Below are 18,196 nucleotides of genomic sequence, written 5' to 3' on the forward strand. Positions count from 1 at the left end.
TTTCTCTGCCATTCACAGACTGCTTCTCACGCTGTTCCCTGAATGTGTTTCTGTCTATCCTGCCAACCTTTCTTCTCTGTCCTCTCACACCTGTTCCCCTCCTATTTCCTTCATCCTCATCCCTTTCTTCTTCCTTTCAGTCTACTACACAAATTTCTGGGGAAGCACAATGTGGAAGAGTTCACACCTTCTCCCCAACGGGAAGGACAAGGCCAACTGGTCCCCTGGTCCCCCTGGTCTCCAGGGAATGCGCACGCTGCTGTGAACCAGGGTCCCCAAGTCACACTAGAACCCTGTGACCTGAACACTCTGATGTATGTGATGTAGGCCAAGTCTTCACAGTGTGTGGGGACAGAGCATGGGACTGTAGGGAAAGAGCCCCAGGCTGCAGCAGAAACTCATGGCTAGCATCACTCCCTGAGCCTTTCTTCCTGTCCTCCTGCAGTCTTCCTTTCCTGTCTTGCTTTTAGCTTTCCTTCTTTCCTAGATTTCTGCCTTTTTTCCTTCTTTCTCCCCTGCCTTTTTCCTTGCCTTCTTCCTTTTCTGGCATGTCTTCCTCCTTCCCTCCTGACCTTAACTCCCTCCCTCTTGCTGCTTTCCTGCCTTCCCTCCTCACTTCCCTTCTTCCTCTCTCCTGAACTTCTTTCCTTCTTGTGATGTGGGATGGCAAGGCCTTGTTCTGGGGCTCTGCAAGCACAGAATGAGACAACCCAATCAGTCTCATGGCAAGGACCAGCTCTTCCACATGGGAGATCCAAAGTCTCTGCTTCAATGCCCTGCCTCCTGCTGACCTCCTCGCAAAACACCACCCTCTTCCCCCTTCCATTCCTCCCTACCCTGGTATAAGCAGGCTCAAAGAAAGGATGCCATGCTGCAGCTCGTTGGGTTTTCAGCGGAAGGAGGGGAAAAGGCAGAGTTGGGGGATGAATTTCAGAATGACTACTAGAGCTTCTTTTTCTTTTTCACAAGGGCAGAAAAGATGTTCTGCTCCAGAAATGCCTGCAAGTAACCGACTCTTAAAGATGTGTCTGCAAAGTGTTCCAAGATGCTACCACTTGAGGGGCACTACAACTATTAACTACTTTGCCCAGAGTGACGTTCCTGCCTCTGTCCTCCTTATCGCAGCCGAGGGAAGTTCCCAGAGAAACAGTGCACAAAGTAGGGGTGCCTGAAAGTCTTTATTAATTTTTCATGGTGTTTGTTTGTCCAGACCCAAAAGAGAGGAAAGGATGATGAGAAAAAGCAGGTCACATTGAGTGAGAGGGTCTCAGTTGGCGGCTATAGTGGATTGGATCCAGGAGACGTAATTGCAGACCTTGGTGTAAACTCCAGGGTAGCCTTTCTGGGCACATCCAATGCCCCAGGAAACAATGCCCTGGAGCTCTCCGTTGCAGACCACGGGACCGCCGGAATCTCCCTGTGCACACAAAGGATATGGATAGTCAGCCAATGGCATGGCCATAGTCAGCCTGAGCAATGAGCCAGAGATCCCTGAAATCCCTGACATTTAAGGAACCTCTGTCAGGCTTACTCTAGACAGAAATTCTGCAAAGGTAGAATGTAGTTCTGCATGTCTGATGAGCACTCTCCCCCTGATGCTAGCATGCCTGACTTGAGCTCCAAGGGCACCACAGCTAAGGATGAAGAAGCTGCCTGGTTTTGCTGGATGTCGTCCTTGTCAGATGCTTAGGATATGCGTGCCCTAAACCTCTGCTGTCATTCAAAAATTCAGATGTGCCAGGGCAGGGAGTAGAGCTGATTGTGTGACATGAAGGCCTCTTTGGCTGGGAAAAGGCAGGAGAGAAGCAAATGGGACAGGAGAGGCAGAGGATTTACCTGGCAGGAATCTTTTCCTCCCTCCAAGAATCCTACACACATCATGTTGTCTGTGATCTCACCAGGGTAGGCATTCTGGCAGTCTGTGGCAGACAGCACTGGAGCCTTCAGGCACTGCAGCTCATCTGGATAGTTACCTACAAGAAAACAAGGAGAGATGGTTGATGACATCGCTGAGTTCCTTTCATGGCCCAGAGAAGTTCTTTTTTAACAGGCAAGTAGTCACTGGACATCCTATTCCAGCAGTTGTCCCTCTTCATCTGAACAGTAACCACAGCATGGATTCCTTCTGTTTACATGGAACAGACTCTACCTATAGGCCCACCATTCTACACTGCAGCCACCTTAATTTCTCTGGTACCTAGAAAATCACCAGTTGGCAAGTGTGGAGCCACTCTTGTGGCACATACGGTGGAAGCAGGCTGAGCCTCAGGACAACGATCCTCTCCTCTGGTGCAGGTTTAGATGTCATCAGTGGATTAGATATCAGACCTTGCAAAGGCTTGCATCACTGCATTCAAACGGTTACTGTCGTTCCCTGACCCATCACTCCAAAAGCCCTGTTGCACAGCACTTCTCTGTGCTTTACCCTGCCCTGTTTGGAATTAATGGTGAGGTCTTTGAGAGTCTCGCAGGCCCCCAGGGGGCTGTACATTCCCACAGAGTACTCACTGCCACTGCTGAGTGTGTTGCCCCAGCCGGAGATCAGACAAGTGGTGCCAGCGGCCACACAGCTGGTGGGCAGAGGAACTGTTTGGATAGCCTTGCTGAGCTGGGCTGGGGTGGCAAGCTTGATGAGCATGATGTCATTGTTCAGGGTATAGGCGCTGTAGCCAGAGTGGCGGATGACTTTAGCCGAGTTAATAAACAGCTGTGTTGATTCTGTCAGGGCCAGGTTATTTTTCCCGAGCTGCACTTGGATGCGACTGCAAAAAAGAGAAGGCACGGCATGTACTTTTCTGCTACCCTTGTACAGCTTTAGAGAAACCTGTCTGTCACTTGATGCCCTTGTTTCAACATCGCTGCCCCAGTAGCTCTTTTGGGTGGGTTATCTTTCTTGTCCTGCATAAGCCAAGGGAATCCACACTGAGATCTTTACCCACTCCCTGTAGGGGTGGTGGATTTCTGTAGGGTTATGTATAGATGGCAGTGGAATATATTGCAGTGATTTATAGAAACATTCTGGAAAAAGGCAAACCTTCATCAGCCGGACCTCATTGCTCTTCCTGTTCTGCAGTGACCCTGCTTTAGCTGGATTCATGGAATGGACAAGAAATCATATCCCGTAACTTTTTCCTCGATTATTCCATTGTCATTTCAGAAAGTGCTCTGCATTGACAGAAACATTTGCAGAAGGAAAAAACCCTTTTGGGTGCCTCAGCCCACCTTCCTGAATGAGCCATCCATCCCTTGGCTGTCTCAGGTCAGAACAGAGCCACTTCCCTATTTGTATCTCATAACTCTGAATTCCTGCTAGAAGTGAGCTGGAAGAGAGAAGTCAGTTGGAGAAGAATGTGAATTTTTCCACTCACTATTTGTAGCAGTGAGCAGCTGACAGGACCCACTGGCTGCTGATGAGGGAACCTCCACAGAAGTGATATCCGGAATTCAGGGACACCTGATAGGGAACAGAGTTCTCTGCACAGGTGTAGCCTCCCACGATCTTGTCGTCATCATCCTCAGCGATGGTGGGGAAGGCAACTGGGAGATAAGAAGTGCCACATGTCAACACCTGGCCTAAGGTACCTTGTGCACCCCACTTGGAGGTTGCGCTTCTATAAAACTCAGGGTAGCAGTGGTGAGCAAGTGCAATGGACATTCACTTGCTGCACCCTCCAATAAGGTGATCAGGCTTAGTCTGGTGTCTCACGAGTCCACAACTAAAGCATGTCCAGCTACACCCTGAGTGAACAGAAGAACATAGAAATTTCCTTGATGGATCGGAGGAAAGGTGTGTCTTCCCCAGGATCCTGTCTGCAGAAATGGACTGAACACAAAAGTACAAAACAAGTCCGCGATGTCATTTCCTTGAAGCAAGCGCTCGCCCAGAGTCTAAAATTGTACAGCTGCTTTAGGGCTTCCTGGGCCAGAACTGTTATTTGTGTGTTTCTTAAGAGAGAGGGAGTCTTTTTCGTGAGCTATGGACACATTCCTGCGTTGCTGGGTCAGGAACCCCTATGAAGGTGTTCATTCCTTATGCTTTGACACAAGCAATTGCGAACAGAATACAGAAGTTGCAGGACTCTGCCTTGAAACTTCGGCAAGTTGAAACGAGGTGTGGCTTTCCCACAACAGGCTACCTTGCCATTTTGCTCAGAAAATCAGCTTCCTTTTACATTACAGAAATAGAAGTAAAAAACATACTCACCAGCCGCCCCAATAAAGGCGAGAAACAGCAGGCACTTCATGGTCTTGATTCAGCCTCAAGCCCAGACAGGTTGACTGGAAGCAGGAGCTGCTAGAAATACATTTTTGGATATGGCCTTATCTCTAGTCCAAGGTTTTCTCCAGACAAAAAGTACACAGTGGAAAATTTGGAGATCCAAACGTGGGCATTAACAGGCCCTAGTAGAAAGTACAAATAATATATCTGTTCATCATAAACCTCTCTTAAGACAGAGAGCTATTTTAAGTTATTCCAGAGGGCAGCCTTCAATTTAAAAATACATTTTGGCTTTGGTAGATGCCTAGTTGTTTGTCTGCCTCATTCTTAAACTCAGCACCTGTTGAGAAGAAGTCTCAAACCCCTTTGAGATTCCTCTGTGCTGATGATGTCTTTCTTAGAAATGCATATTTTCACCAGAAGCTGAATTTTGTAGGTAGTGGACAGAAAGATACAATGCATTTCTTTGGGGAGATGGGAGAAAGCCAACAAACCACTGGTTAACTTTGTTAAGTTTATCCCTTTCCTTGAATAGTGTCTGTGTGTTTTGTCATATAGAAAACAGTGATTTCCTAACTAAAATTCCTCACAAGTAATTTCCAAAGGGAGTATGATGAAAACTATTTTGTGTCGTCCACCACTCCCCAAGTTATATACTTCAAATGTGGGAATGCTCACTTTTCCTAATTTCTCTCTCCTAATCGCTAAGAAAATACCTGCCAAAGTACCAAGGCCTGCTTTTTATTCATCTTTGGAGTGTTCTACAGAGACTCATTTTTGCCACAGAAGAATTTCAGGGTCATGCTGATGTTTATGAATATAATGTATATGAAAAATAATACTGGGAACACAAGTAGCGAGCTCTTCTGAAATCCTTCTTGGGAAGGTGAAGGATTTCTGTCATGACGCAAAGTTTGCTAAAGCTTAACGCATTTGATGAAAAATCCTTTTCATTTTCCATGCAGCTGCCAACTTCATCATGTTCGCTCCTGAAAGATGTGGGATACTCTCATGAGACATTAAACAGAAGCCATATTTTTTGAGATGCTTGAATAGCGTGAGAGATTAGATAGGAATACTCTTTCTACTCCATTCCATGATCCATGTTTTGAGAGCCCTGGAGGACTGACACCCAAAGTGACACTGTCCAGATGAAGTTTTCCTTTAGGCTAAAGCACATGTCCAAGGCCAGCAACTTTTCTATGGGGCTGCATGGATTTTGTTGACCTTTAAACTGGGGTCACTGCCTAGCTTTCTTAGAAGCATGTTTTATTTTGGGGAAGAAGTAAGGACTAGAAACTTCCTGTGGAAAAGCAAAAGGTCCATAATAGCCCTATTTGTGGAAAGGTTACCAAAGCTATTCAATGCCATCATAGCTAAGCAGAACAAGAAGAATTTCTAGTCTACAGAATGTATAATCTGATCTCCTGTGGATTTATAATTTCTTTATCCTAAACATGCCATTGGCATTAAGACAGGCTGTAATCAGATACACTGCTAAACATTCCATATTGTAAGTTTTTTATAGGGTCTTTGAAAGAATACACTCAAGGCTGTACATCTGCTGCTGCAAACAAATCTCTCGGTTCATGCAGTGATGCTGCCGCAGAAAGTTGGTGGTTTCAGGGGCACAGGAAGGAGGAGGACTGGTGTATTGAGGGCAGCTCTACTAGGTCTTATCAATGGACAAGCAATGGCAGCTTGCATTTCTAGAACTCCGTCTTCCTACTTCAAGTATTTCAGTCAGCTGTGTCAACACTGGACTCAGATAAAGGAAATCCATTTGTCCAGGCTGATGAAAGATCCCGGGAAAGAGAAACCTGGTGAGACCATGGGCTGACAGAGATAAAGCTTCCTGTGAACAGAAATCAGAGGAGCTTCTGAGGTTAGTCCTTTTACAGCTCGCAGAGCTTGGTCATGAGGACACCACTGCTTCTCTCTTCTCAAGTTTCTCCTGTGTAGGAGCAGCTGCTACATTCTCCAAAGCTCTCCACATCTGAGCAAACCTGCTCTGGCAGCCTCTTGTTGTATTCTTTCTTCAAGTGTTCCTCTTTCACCTATGGCCTCTAATGCTTTTCTTCTAATTCTATCCATGCCAGAAACATGGATTCTTAGTGTCGTAGAGAGAAAGAAGACATAGCACAAGACAGTGGCCTAAGGAGCCAGGGGAAGGATGGTTTGTTTGTTGTCTGTTTCTGTCCAAGAATCAGGGAGAAACATGCAAAGCTTGGGGGTTGGGGCTGGTTCAAAACACTTCCTCCTCTTTTAGGGAAGCTGTGAAGTCCTTCCCACAGGTTTTTGTGGGAAAGGTTGCAAAAGATTTACATGGCCTCAAAAAGAGCAGGGACACATTTATGGAAGAAAAATTCATGGAGGGCTATGACATCTGATCTGATCTCTCTCATCCTCAGGAATGACTTGGTGCTGGACAGTTCCCTGCTACTGTAGCCCAGTAAGAGACCAAAGATTATCATAGATCTCTCTGGACTGTCACCCGTCTGCCAATGTGTCACTCATGACCCAGAGAAGGACAGGCAGAGTTGCTTAAGTCCTGCATAAGTTTGGAGAGTTACCCAAATGCATCCCTTCATTTTCTGGAGCATAAGAGGTCTCCTGGAAGCATCTCAGCCCCTTTTGGGCAGGATGGGAGGGTCTGATCTGATAAAGGTGTGTGTTAGAAGATGGGTTTATCTCACAGTGTTGTTGGGTAGTTCAGGCAGAGATGGAAGTAGGGACAGTACTTAATGATGGAACACTTGCCCTAGTGGTTCCAATTTCTGGAAGGGGTTTTCTTGGGGTGTAAAATACCTGTATTTTCTAGGCAACATAAAGGGTCCTCAGAGCATTGTTTTCCATTGCTTCCTCCATCACCTCCTCCATCGCTTCCTCTTTCTCTACTTCTGCTGTGTTCTTCCACAACCTTTTTCTTTTACCTTCTCTTTCTTTTCTTTTCTTTCTCTGCCATCTTTTGCCACCCCCTCCTGTCCCCTCCTCTGTCACCTTCTTTTATTCTGCAACCTTCTTCCTCCTCTTCCATCCCCCTCTTCTGACACTTCCTTCTGCTACCTTATTCCACCACATTCTCTATTGCCTCCTCCCCTCTTCTTCCTCCACCATCTTCCTTTGCATTCTTTTGATGTCTTATTCTGCTGCCACCTCTTCTTCCACTGCCTCCTTCCTCTACCCTCTTCTGCATCTTTCTTCTGTCAACTTCTCCATTGCCTTCTCCCCCTCTTCTTCCACCACCTTCATCTGCCACATTCTTCTGTTGCTTTCTATGTATTTTCCTCCTTTTCCTCCTCCAATGCCTTCTTTCACCACCTCCTCCATCACCTCCTTCATTTCTGCTGCCACATTTTTGACCACCTTCTTCTACCACCTTCTTCCATCACCTCTGTCACCTCTGCCTTTTCTTCTTTCACCACCTTCTTCCATCTCTTCCTCCTTCTCTTCTTACACCAGTTTCTTCCACCACCTCTTTTATCACCTCTGTCGTTGCCTTCTCCATCCCCTCACTTTCTCTTCTTCCAATTCATTCTGCTGCTGCCTTATTCCATCACCCCCCCTTTTCTCGTTTTCTGCCACTTTCTACCACCACCTCCTCTGTCACTTCCTCCATTGTCTCCTCTTTCTCTTTTTCACCTGCCTTCTTCCATCGCTCTTTGTCACTTATTCATTCTTTTCTTCCACAGCCTTCTTCCACCACCCTTCTGCCACCTTCTTCCATTGCCTCCTCCTTCTTCTGTCACTTTCTCCATAGCCTCCTTTTCTTCTTTCACCACCTTCTTCCACCACCTTCTTTTGCACCTTCCTTCTTCCCTTCTTCTACCACTCCTTCTCTTCTTCTACCACTTTCCTCTGTCACCTCCTTCATGGTCTCCTCCTTTTCTTCCACCTCCTTCTTCCAGTGTTGTCTTCTGTCACTTCTTCACATTCTCCATCACCTCCTCCTTCTCTAATGTCCGCACCTTCTTCCATTGCTTTTTCTTTCACCTACTCAGTCACCTCCTCCTTTTCTTCCTCTGTCCTACACCTCTGCTGCCTTCTTCCTTCCCATCCATTCCATGATCCATGTTTTGAGAACCCTGGAGGACTGACACCCAAAGTGGCACTGTCCAGATGGAAATTTTCCTTTAGGCTAAAGCACATGTCCAAGGCCATCAACTTCTCCAAGGGGCTGCATGGATTTTGTTGGCATCACTGCCCAGCTTTCTTAGAAGTATGTTTTATCCTGTGAAAGAAGTAAGGATTAGAACATTCCTTTGAAAATGGAAGAGGTCCATAATAGGACTAAGCATGGCAAAAATTACCAAAGCAATCCAATGCCATCCTAACTAAGCAGAACGGGAAGAATTTCTAGTCTACAAGAGTGTGTTATTTGATCCCTCTGTGGATTTATAATTTCTTTGTCCAAAACATGCCATTGGCATTGAGACAGACCAATAGTTTCAGGCAATACTGTAGGATGACTCAGAGCTCATCCCACAAACAGACTCTTAAAGCAGCCCTTCTGGCCTTGGTCCTAGTGGGATGTGGAGAAGAGCAGGATACAGGTGAAACTCATGGGTTGAGATACAAACATCATCATCATCATCACAACAACAACAATAGAAACAACAACAATAATAATAATAACAGTAATGAAAGGGAAAACAGAGAGAGGAATAATAGTCAGCAAACTCAAGTGACACACAACACAGTAATTCACTACACACTGACCAATACCCAGCCTGTCCCTGAGCAGCAATTGGTATCTTCTGGCCAACTCCCTGCAGTTTATATTCTGAGCACGATGGTTTGCAGTGTGAAATATCCTTTTGGATCAGTTTGGGTCAGCTGTCCTGGAAAAGCCCCCTTCCAGCTTCTTGTGCATCTCCTGGCTGGCAGAGCAGGAGAAAATGCAAGGTCCTTGATTTCAGGTAAGCACTGCTCAGCAACAACTAAAACTCTGTTATCAACATTATTCTCATCCTAAATCTAAAACTCAGCACCATATCACAGTCTCCACCTGTTGATCCTGTCTCCTGCTTAACACTTGCATACAGTTTTCCTCATGACTTTCAATGAACTTTCTTCTTCACAGGAACACTGAGTTGGGTGACATAGAGAAGGCTAGTGCCTTCTCCTTCCCAGCATTAGGAACAGAAGTACCACCAGGAATCCTAGTCCATTTGAGTCTCCTTCCCTGTCATCAGGTAGAGCTCCAGGCACAGAAAGGAGGAGGAGGAGGAGGAGGGAAAGGTATTGCCAGCAGGGCTTGGCATAGTGAAGACCTCTGTCATTTATTCCCTGTGTTCCTTTCACCCTTGCCAGTCTCCCAGACGTTCATCCCTGTGCTCATCGGGCTCTTCAGCTATCCTTTGTAGATTTTCCCCCATGCAGGAAAGGCCTCAGGGAGGTTTTTCAGAGCAGAAACACCTGAGGACCCAGGGAAAAGGATGCCAGCTGCCTGAATCTCGTCAGCTGGTGAGCAGAGCAGCAGAGAAGTGTCACTGGCAGAGCATGAGTGAATGAAATGTCACTGTGCAGCTGCTTTCACTGGCTGTATCCCAGTGGCACCCTCCACACCTCACTGAAGGACAAGCTCAGTCCTGCCAGGAAAGCAAACCACCCTGGACAGCTGGATTCACAGGGCAGAGGGGGGAATGACACAGATGGTCTCAGTCCCTGAGCAATCCTCAAATTTGCCAGATGAAGTGTGCTTCCATCTCACGGTTGGGTGGGAAGAGGGGCGGTGGGGCAGCCATGTCTGGGGAGGACAGGGAAAACTAATGGGAAAATTCTAGGGACAAGTGGGTGTCCTTTATACCTCATTCTTTCATCTCTCAAGGCCTTCAGAAGGAGAAGGGGAGCTCTCAGCATTCCTCTGCCTTGCACACTCAGACTGCCAGGCAACCTCAGCATAGTTCTGTTCATACAACCCCCTTCTTGTCTCTCCACCACCCCCACCACCCCCACCGCCCAGCCCACTGCATCACTGAAGCGTTTACGCTTCCCTGTGATGCTTTGTGTCATTCCCCAGTGTTCCCAGCCAGCCAATCCTTTCTCACCTTTCTTGTCCTGCCCCACCCCAGTATGTCTCATCCTCACTCAGTGCTATTCTTCACATATCTCTGCACAACTACAGAATACAGGTTGCTGACAGGATAGGGGCTTTTCCCCCATGGTTTCCTGCTGTTTCTTTGTGGCCATGATGGCCCCTGTGGGTAAGTGAACTCAACTTACTCCTGAACACCTGCATTGATCCCACTGCTGCTTTCCCAGCTGGGTACTCAGTTGCTGGCAGTGTTTCATTCCACAAAGTGTTGAGGATGAGCAATGAACGAGATGGGAAGCAATCCTCAAATCTCCTGCAATGGCGGTCTATTTTTAATTCTTTGTGCACCCTCTTCTCTACCAACTCACAGTGCCTAGTTCACATTTTTCCATTTTTTCCTTCTCTTTAATGCTACTCCTTTACCCTTCCAGTGTTGGCTCTGGAACAGTCCGCAGACACGGTGATACAAGAAGGCCACCCTGTGACTCTGAGATGTTCCAAGAAGAAATCCTCCAACACAGCAATGTACTGGTACATGCTGCCTTCGCGGAAGGACTCCAGGCTGACCCCAGTGGCTTCTGCAGTGGAAGGTGCTAAGGCAGTTGTTGAGAAGGATCTCGAGAGACATTTCAAGGCCAGTAAGATACAAGGAGACAGTATGACCCTCTCGATAGAGCATGCCTTTCTCAACGATTCTGGCATGTATTACTGTGCTGAGAGTGAAACACAGTGGCTAGGCTGATGAGGCAGCTGAGCACAAACCTCTCCCTGCACAAACAGGACCTACTTTCCTCCTTCCGGGTGCTGCACAAGACAGGGAGATTGCTTCCAAGTCTTTACCTCCTCTGCTTCCTGGCCTTCCCTTCTTCCTCTTCTTAGATGCTGAGAGTTTATTCTCACTATCAAACAAAAAGGATGCTTGCGTGAGAAGTTCCTGGTGCACCTTTACATAAAGGCAAGGCCAGACCAGGCAGGTGTCAAAGTAGCCAGTTCCAAGTGGGAGCTGCCCACATGCTCCTCTGTTGCAACAACTCCTCTCTGGTTGTTATGTAACCAAGGTTTGTGGTTTGTGTGCAGCACAGCACAGGCCTGTGCCTACTCCCATTAACTGTTATGTGCATCACTAACTCCTCCATGTACAGTGCTCTCTGGGTCAGGACCAATGCCTTCCACCCCTTGATCCACACACAGTTTACCTTTCCCAAAGATTGTCTTAGCAAGCTGTGCAGCTAACTGAAATTTTCCAACAGGAGAGAGTGTTCTATTCATCCATGACTTGGATGAACAGGTGGAGAGTCTCCTCATCAAGTTGGTTGATGACACAAAGCTGGGAGAAGTGGCTGAGACACTGGAGTGCTGTGCAGCCCTTCAGAAGGACCTTGACAAGTTGGAGAGATGGGCAGGGAGGAACCGTATGAAACTGAACAAAGGCAAATGCAGGGTCCTGCACCTGGGGACAAATAACTCCACGTTACTTCCCAGTACAGCCTGAGGGCCGATGTGCTGGAAAGCAGCTCTGTGGAGAAGGACCTAGGGGTCCTGGTGGACAACAAGCTGTCCGTGAGGCAGCAGTGTGTCCTCGTGGCCAAGCAGGCCCATGGTATCCTGGGGTGAATGAGGAAGTGCATTGCCAGCAGGTTGAGGGAGGTGATCCTGCCCCTCTCCTCAGCCCTGGTGAGGCACATCTGGAGGGTTGTGTCAGTTCTGGGCTCCTCAGTACAAGGGAGACATGGAGCTCCCGGAGCAGGTCCAGTGGAGGGATCTGAAGACAATTAAAGGACTGGAGCGTGTCTCTCATGAGGAAAGGCTCAGGAAACTGGGCCAGACTGCCCTCAAGTAGAGTAGAGGCAACTGAGAGAGGACCTCCTCCAGAGATATAAGTATCTGAAGGGAGGGTGTCAAGAGGATGGAGTCAGGCTCTTCTCTGTGGTGCTGAGCCATAGGACGAGAGGCAACGGGTGGAAACTGATGCACTGGAAGTTCCACCTGACCATGAGGAAGAACTACTTTGTTGTGAGGGTGACTGAGTACTACAACTGGTTGCCCAAAGAGTTTGTGGAGTCTCCCTTCCTGAAGATATTCAGGAACCACCTGGACAAAATCCGGTTCAACGTGCTCTGAGGAAGACCCTGCCTGAGCAGGGAGGGTGGGACCTGATTCACCCACTGTGGTCCTTCCCAACCTTACCCATTCTGTGATTCTGTGATCCTTTCTGTCATACATAACATACACCAGTGTGTGGCACAGGCCAGCAGCAGGCATTCCAGAAGGTTCCCCCACTGCAGATTCCCATGCTAACATACAGGCTTCTTGAGACCTAAATACAAGGCCCAACAGAGCAGACATGTCTGTTTGAGATCCCTAACTCCTTGAATACCATGTGCTCTGCAAGGCTCCCTATGCACTGCTCTGTCACCTGCACTCCTCAGGGAATCCCATGGGAAATGGAGTCCCTTTCCACGTACAAAGCAAGTCGAGTCTCCTCTCAACTGAAGTGCTGGGGTGTTGCGAGGGTGTGCGGTTCCTTCCGGCTGCCTGCACAATGTAGCCCACCCCCTTTGCTCTTTTCTCCCTTTTCTTTCTTTGGAGGAATCTGGGATCTTTCCTAAATCTTCTGTAGGCAGCTGGTGGAAATGAATGCAATGAATGCAACAGAGGGTTTGGGAGCTGGAAGTGTTTCTGCTCTCTTCAGCTGAAGGGACACAGGGGGACATCTTTATTGCAAGGTCCATGAGAACCTTGAGCAACCAGATCACTTGCTGTCTTGTACGGGCCAGCCTTACACTGCCCTGCATTGCTGGCCGGCAGCACAGCATGGATATGCAGAGTCTTGGTCAGACCTCTGTACACCAACCGAATGCACACAAACTATCAGCCTCTCTTCCTGCTGGCAGTGATTTCCCACTGCCTTGGGATGGTGAACAAGGCTCTGTGTCAAGAAGACGACATTATTTTCTCCAGCTTTGTCCGTTCTTGTCCTGTTGGATAAAGAGCGCAGAAGAGTATCAATTCTTCTCTGGCATGGAGAAGGAAAGTCTGTACCAGCATATCCCCTGGGGCACACCCTTCTCTTCAGAAATCTCTCTGGGGTGCAGTCTCTCAAGAGGTAGTCCCAGGGCAGAGCCAAAGACAGCATTTTCTCTCCTGGAGATCCCCCTTTGGAGTAAGAGAAGAACAGTTAAAGAATTACTCTCTGTCAGGCAACAACAGACACCAGGATGACAGGTCAGCACTTTTTCCATGTCAGGCAACATGTCAGGCCTGACTGGGATCAGCAAAGAAGATTCCACTCTGCAGCTTGCAGGCTTGGGAGTCTGTGTGTCTGAGCATGTCTAGAGAGGAGAAAAGCTGTGGGCACAGACACAAACATGCATTCCTGAGGTCCCTTTCTCTTCCCTTCATTTGGTGCCTCTTTGTGCATCCCTGTGCCATGACCACACTCAGGCTGCCACACAGCCCCATCATGCTCCTGTGATAACACTTAACTCCACCTACTCATGCACACACACACACACACACACACACACACACAGCAGGAAGTCAGTGGAGCAGAGTACATGCACCTCAGGACTGCGTGCAGGTGTCATTCCCACTGTTCCCAGGCAGACAACTGCCTTCTCACACTTCTGACTCCCTCCCACTCCCCTGCCCACCCACAAACACATGTATCTCTTCCTCTCAGCCTTTCCTCTGTACACAACTCTGTGTCTGTGCTGTCACCAGGGGCAGGTTGCTGGAAGGAGGTGGCCTTTTTCAATGGATTTCCACTGGTTCCTTGTGGCCATCCTGGCTCCTCTGGGTAAGTGAACTTCCCTTCCTCTTGAACATTTGCACTGGAGCCACTGCTGCTGCTTCAGCGGTGTGCCCAATTGCTGGCAGTGTCCTTTCACCAAGGCGTCCAGGGGGAGGATGGGCAATGAACAAGGTGAACTATTCCTCTACTTCTTAAATCGAAAACTTTGTAGGCTCAAATTTGGTTTTTTCTGTCCCATTTTAATGCTTCAAGTGAGAGTCCTGAAGCCATTATTTTTCAAAACAGATGTACATTTGATTTTGAAGCTGGTTTGTTTGATTCTTAGTTTGTTTGTTTTCTCCTATGTGTCTTTTTCAGAGAAACAGGATACTGTCCCGCAGCTTTCTTACACCCAGATGCCACTGCATCCTATGACATACTTCAAGGATGTATTTTTGTGTCCTCTTCAAGGCATTTCACTTCCCACATTTCTTCCCTTCTCTTTCCAGGCGGGGCTGTTCAGCAGTCACCAGATACAGTCATCCAAGTGGGAGACCCTGTGATTCTGAACTGCTCCGGAACATTGAATGTAGTCAGATCCATGTACTGGTACAAGTTGCCCACTGGGAAGGATGCCTCTCTGCAGTTGGTTGTATATTCAATGGAAGGTGGCAAAGCAGATATTGAGAAGGAATTCCTAAATCACATCCAGAGTAATGGGACTAAGAACAAACGTTTATCTATGAAGATAGATCATGCCCTACTCAATGACTCAGGCACATATTTCTGTGCTGAACAAGATTCACAGTGACTCAAAAGCTGGAGCAACATAGCACAAACCTTTGCATGCAAACAGGGATCTGGCACTAGTGCGCAGGGAGCCCAGTATTTGACAGTAACCCATTTTCTTCACTTGTCATCCAGCTCTTTAGGAAACGAGTGGTATTGTCTCTCTGTCTTCTACGAGGTCTCTAACTTCTTTCCTCTTCCTTCCCATCTCTGAATCACTTTTTGACTCTCCTTTCTTCTTGTATTCCCTGCCTCACCTCATTTCTCTGCCATTCACAGATTGCTTCTCACGCTGTTCCCTGAATGTGTTTCTGTCTGTCCTGCCAACCTTTCTTCTCTGTCCTCTCACACCTGTTCCCCTCCTATTTCCTTCATCCTCATCCCTTTCTTCTTCCTTTCAGTCTGCTACACAAATTCGTGGGGAAGCACAATGTGGAAGAGTTCACACCTTCTCCCCAACGGGAAGGACAAGGCCGACTGGTCCCCTGGTCCCACTGGTCTCCAGGGAATGCGCACGCTGCTGTGAACCAGGGTCCCCAAGTCACACTAGAACCCTGTGACCTGAACACTCTGATGTATGTGATGTAGGCCAAGTCTTCACAGTGTGTGGGGACAGAGCATGGGACTGTAGGGAAAGAGCCCCAGGCTGCAGCAGAAACTCATGGCTAGCAGCACTCCCTGAGCCTTTCTTCCTGCCCTCCTGCAATCTTCCTTTCCTGTTTTGCTTTTAGCTTTCCTTCTTTCCTAGATTTCTGCCTTTTTTCCTTCTTTCTCCCCTGCCTTTTTCCTTGCCTTCTTCCGTTGCTGGCATGTCTTCCTCCTTCCCTCCTGACCTTAACTCCCTCCCTCTTGCTGCTTTCCTGCCTTCCCTCCTCACTTCCCTTCTCCCTCTCTCCTGAACTTCTTTCCTTCTTGTGATGTGGGATGGCAAGGCCTTGTTCTGGGGCTCTGCAAGCACAGAACGAGACAACCCAATCAGTGTCATGGCAAGGACCAGCTCTTCCACATGGGAGATCCAAAGTCTCTGCCTCAATGCCCTGCCTCCTGCTGACCTCCTCGCAAAACACCACCCTCTTCCCTCTCCCATTCCGCTCTGCCCTGGGATAAGCAGGCTCAAAGAAAGGATGCCATGCTGCAGCTCGTTGTGTTTTCAGTGGAAGGAGGGGAAAAGGCAGAGTTGGGGGATGAATTTCAGAATGACTTCTAGAGCTTCTTTTTCTTTTTCACAAGGGCAGAAAAGATGTTCTGCTCCAGAAATGCCTGCAAGTAACCGACTCTTAAAGATGTGTCTGCAAAGTGTTCCAAGATGCTACCACTTGTGGGGCACTACAACTATTAACTACTTTGCCCAGAGTGACGTTCCTGCCTCTGTCCTCCTTATCGCAGCCGAGGGAAGTTCCCAGAGAAACAGTGCACAAAATAGTGGTGCCTGAAAGTCTTTATTAATTTTTCATGGTGTTTGTTTGTCCAGACCCAAAAGAAAGGAAAGGATGATGAGAAAAAGCAGGTCACATTGAGTGAGAGGGTCTCAGTTGGCGGCTATAGTGGATTGGATCCAGGAGACGTAATTGCAAACCTTGGTGTAAACTCCAGGGTAGCCTTTCTGGGCACATCCAATGCCCCAGGAAACAATGCCCTGGAGCTCTCCGTTGCAGACCACGGGACCGCCGGAATCTCCCTGTGCACACAAAGGATATGGATAGTCAACCAATGGCATCAGCCTGAGCAATGAGCCAGAGACCCCTGAAGTCCCTGACATTTAAGGAACCTCTGTCAGGCTTACTCTAGACAGAAATTCTGCAAAGGTAGAATGTAGTTCTACATTTCTGATGAGCACTCTCCCCCTGATGCTAGCATGCCTGACTTGAGCTCCAAGGGCACCACAGCTAAGGATGAAGAAGGTGCCTGATTTTGCTGGATGTCGTCCTTGTCAGATGCTTAGGATATGCGTGCCCTAAACCTCTGGTGTCATTCAAAAATTCAGATGTGCCAGGGCAGGGAGTAGAGCTGATTGTGTGACATGAAGGCCTCTTTGGCTAGGAAAAGGCAGGAGAGAAGCAAATGGGACAGGAGAGGCAGAGGATTTACCTGGCAGGAATCTTTTCCTCCCTCCAGGAATCCTACACACATCATGTTGCTTGTAATCTGACCAGGGTAGGCGTTCTGGCAGTCAGTGGCAGACAGCACCGGAGCCTTCAGGCACTGCAGCTCATCTGGATAGTTACCTACAAGAAAACAAGGAGAGATGGTTGATGACATTGCTGAGTTCCTTTCATGGCCCAGAGAAGTTCTTTTTTAACAGTCAAGTAGTCACTGGACATCCTATTCCAGCAGTTGTCCCTCTTCATCTGAACAGTAACCACAGCATGGATTCCTTCTGTTTACATGGAACAGACTCTACCTATAGGCCCACCATTCTACACTGCAGCCACCTTAATTTCTCTGGTACCTAGAAAATCACCAGTTGGCAAGTGTGGAGCCACTCTTGTGGCACATATGCTGGAAGCAGGCTGAGCCTCAGGACAACGATCCTCTCCTCTGGTGCAGGTTTAGATGTCATCAGTGGATTAGATATCAGACCTTGCAAAGGCTTGCATCACTGCATTCAAACGGTTACTGTCGTTCCCTGACCCATCACTCCAAAAGCCCTGTTGCACAGCACTTCTCTGTGCTTTACCCTGCCCTGTTTGGAATTAATGGTGAGGTCTTTGAGAGTCTCGCAGGCCCCCAGGGGGCTGTACATTCCCACAGAGTACTCACTGCCACTGCTGAGTGTGTTGCCCCAGCCGGAGATCAGGCAAGTGGTGCCAGCGGCCACACAGCTGGTGGGCAGAGGAACTGTTTGGATAGCCTTGCTGAGCTGGGCTGGGGTGGCAAGCTTGATGAGCATGATGTCATTGTTCAGGGTATAGGCGCTGTAGCCAGAGTGGCGGATGACTTTAGCCGAGTTAATAAACAGCTGTGTTGATTCTGTCAGGGCCAGGTTATTTTTCCCGAGCTGCACTTGGATGCGACTGCAAAAAAGAGAAGGCACGGCATGTACTTTTCTGCTACCCTTGTACAGCTTAAGAGAAACCTCTCTGTCACTTGATGCCCTTGCTTCACATCGCTGCCCCAGTAGCTCTTTTGGGTGGGTTATCTTTCTTGTCCTGCATAAGCCAAGGGAATCCACGCTGAGATCTTTACCCACTCCCAGTAGGGGTGGTGGATTTCTGTAGGGTTATGTATAGATGGCAGTGGAATATATTGCAGTGATTTATAGAAACATTCTGGAAAAAGGCAAACCTTCATCAGCCGGACCTCATTGCTCTTCCTGTTCTGCAGTGACCCTGTTCTAGCTGGATTCATGGAATGGACAAGAAATCATAGCCCGTAACTTTTTCCTCGATTATTCCATTGTCATTTCAGAAAGTGCTCT

General features: G+C 48.0%; 2 protein-coding genes across 7 annotated transcripts in view; one reads left to right on the forward strand and one right to left on the reverse strand.

The window, feature by feature from the left end:
* Nucleotides 1-1,159: 1,159 nt before the first annotated feature.
* LOC127468069 (trypsin I-P1-like) overlaps nucleotides 1,160-18,196 on the reverse strand; it is a 47,368-nt gene continuing 30,331 nt past the window's right edge. For 3 of the 6 annotated variants that reach the window (XM_051780870.1, XM_051780869.1, XM_051780863.1), the window contains exons 2-5: nucleotides 3,369-3,537; nucleotides 2,509-2,762; nucleotides 1,837-1,973; nucleotides 1,160-1,417 (exon numbers count right to left, since the gene is read on the reverse strand). In XM_051780870.1, the coding sequence (XP_051636830.1) occupies nucleotides 1,268-1,417; nucleotides 1,837-1,973; nucleotides 2,509-2,762; nucleotides 3,369-3,537 (710 nt within the window). In that variant the 3' untranslated portion in view covers nucleotides 1,160-1,267. Of the gene's footprint in view, nucleotides 1,418-1,836; nucleotides 1,974-2,508; nucleotides 2,763-3,368; nucleotides 3,538-16,201; nucleotides 16,457-16,866; nucleotides 17,004-17,538; nucleotides 17,793-18,196 lie in introns of those variants that run through there. The other 3 variants (XM_051780868.1, XM_051780867.1, XM_051780861.1) reach the window with 1 other exon arrangement.
* Nucleotides 13,779-18,196, forward strand: part of LOC127468058 (M1-specific T cell receptor beta chain-like) — a 56,959-nt gene continuing 52,541 nt past the window's right edge. Inside the window, exons 1-2 of the mRNA XM_051780840.1 lie at nucleotides 13,779-14,055; nucleotides 14,499-14,796. Coding sequence (XP_051636800.1) covers nucleotides 13,920-14,055; nucleotides 14,499-14,796 — 434 coding nt within the window. The 5' untranslated portion in view covers nucleotides 13,779-13,919. The remainder of the gene's footprint in view (nucleotides 14,056-14,498; nucleotides 14,797-18,196) is intronic.

Source organism: Manacus candei, unplaced genomic scaffold, assembly GCF_025592945.1.
Source record: "Manacus candei isolate 608988 ecotype Guabito, Panama unplaced genomic scaffold, ASM2559294v1 h1tg000014l, whole genome shotgun sequence".
Taxonomy (NCBI): Eukaryota; Metazoa; Chordata; class Aves; order Passeriformes; family Pipridae; genus Manacus; species Manacus candei.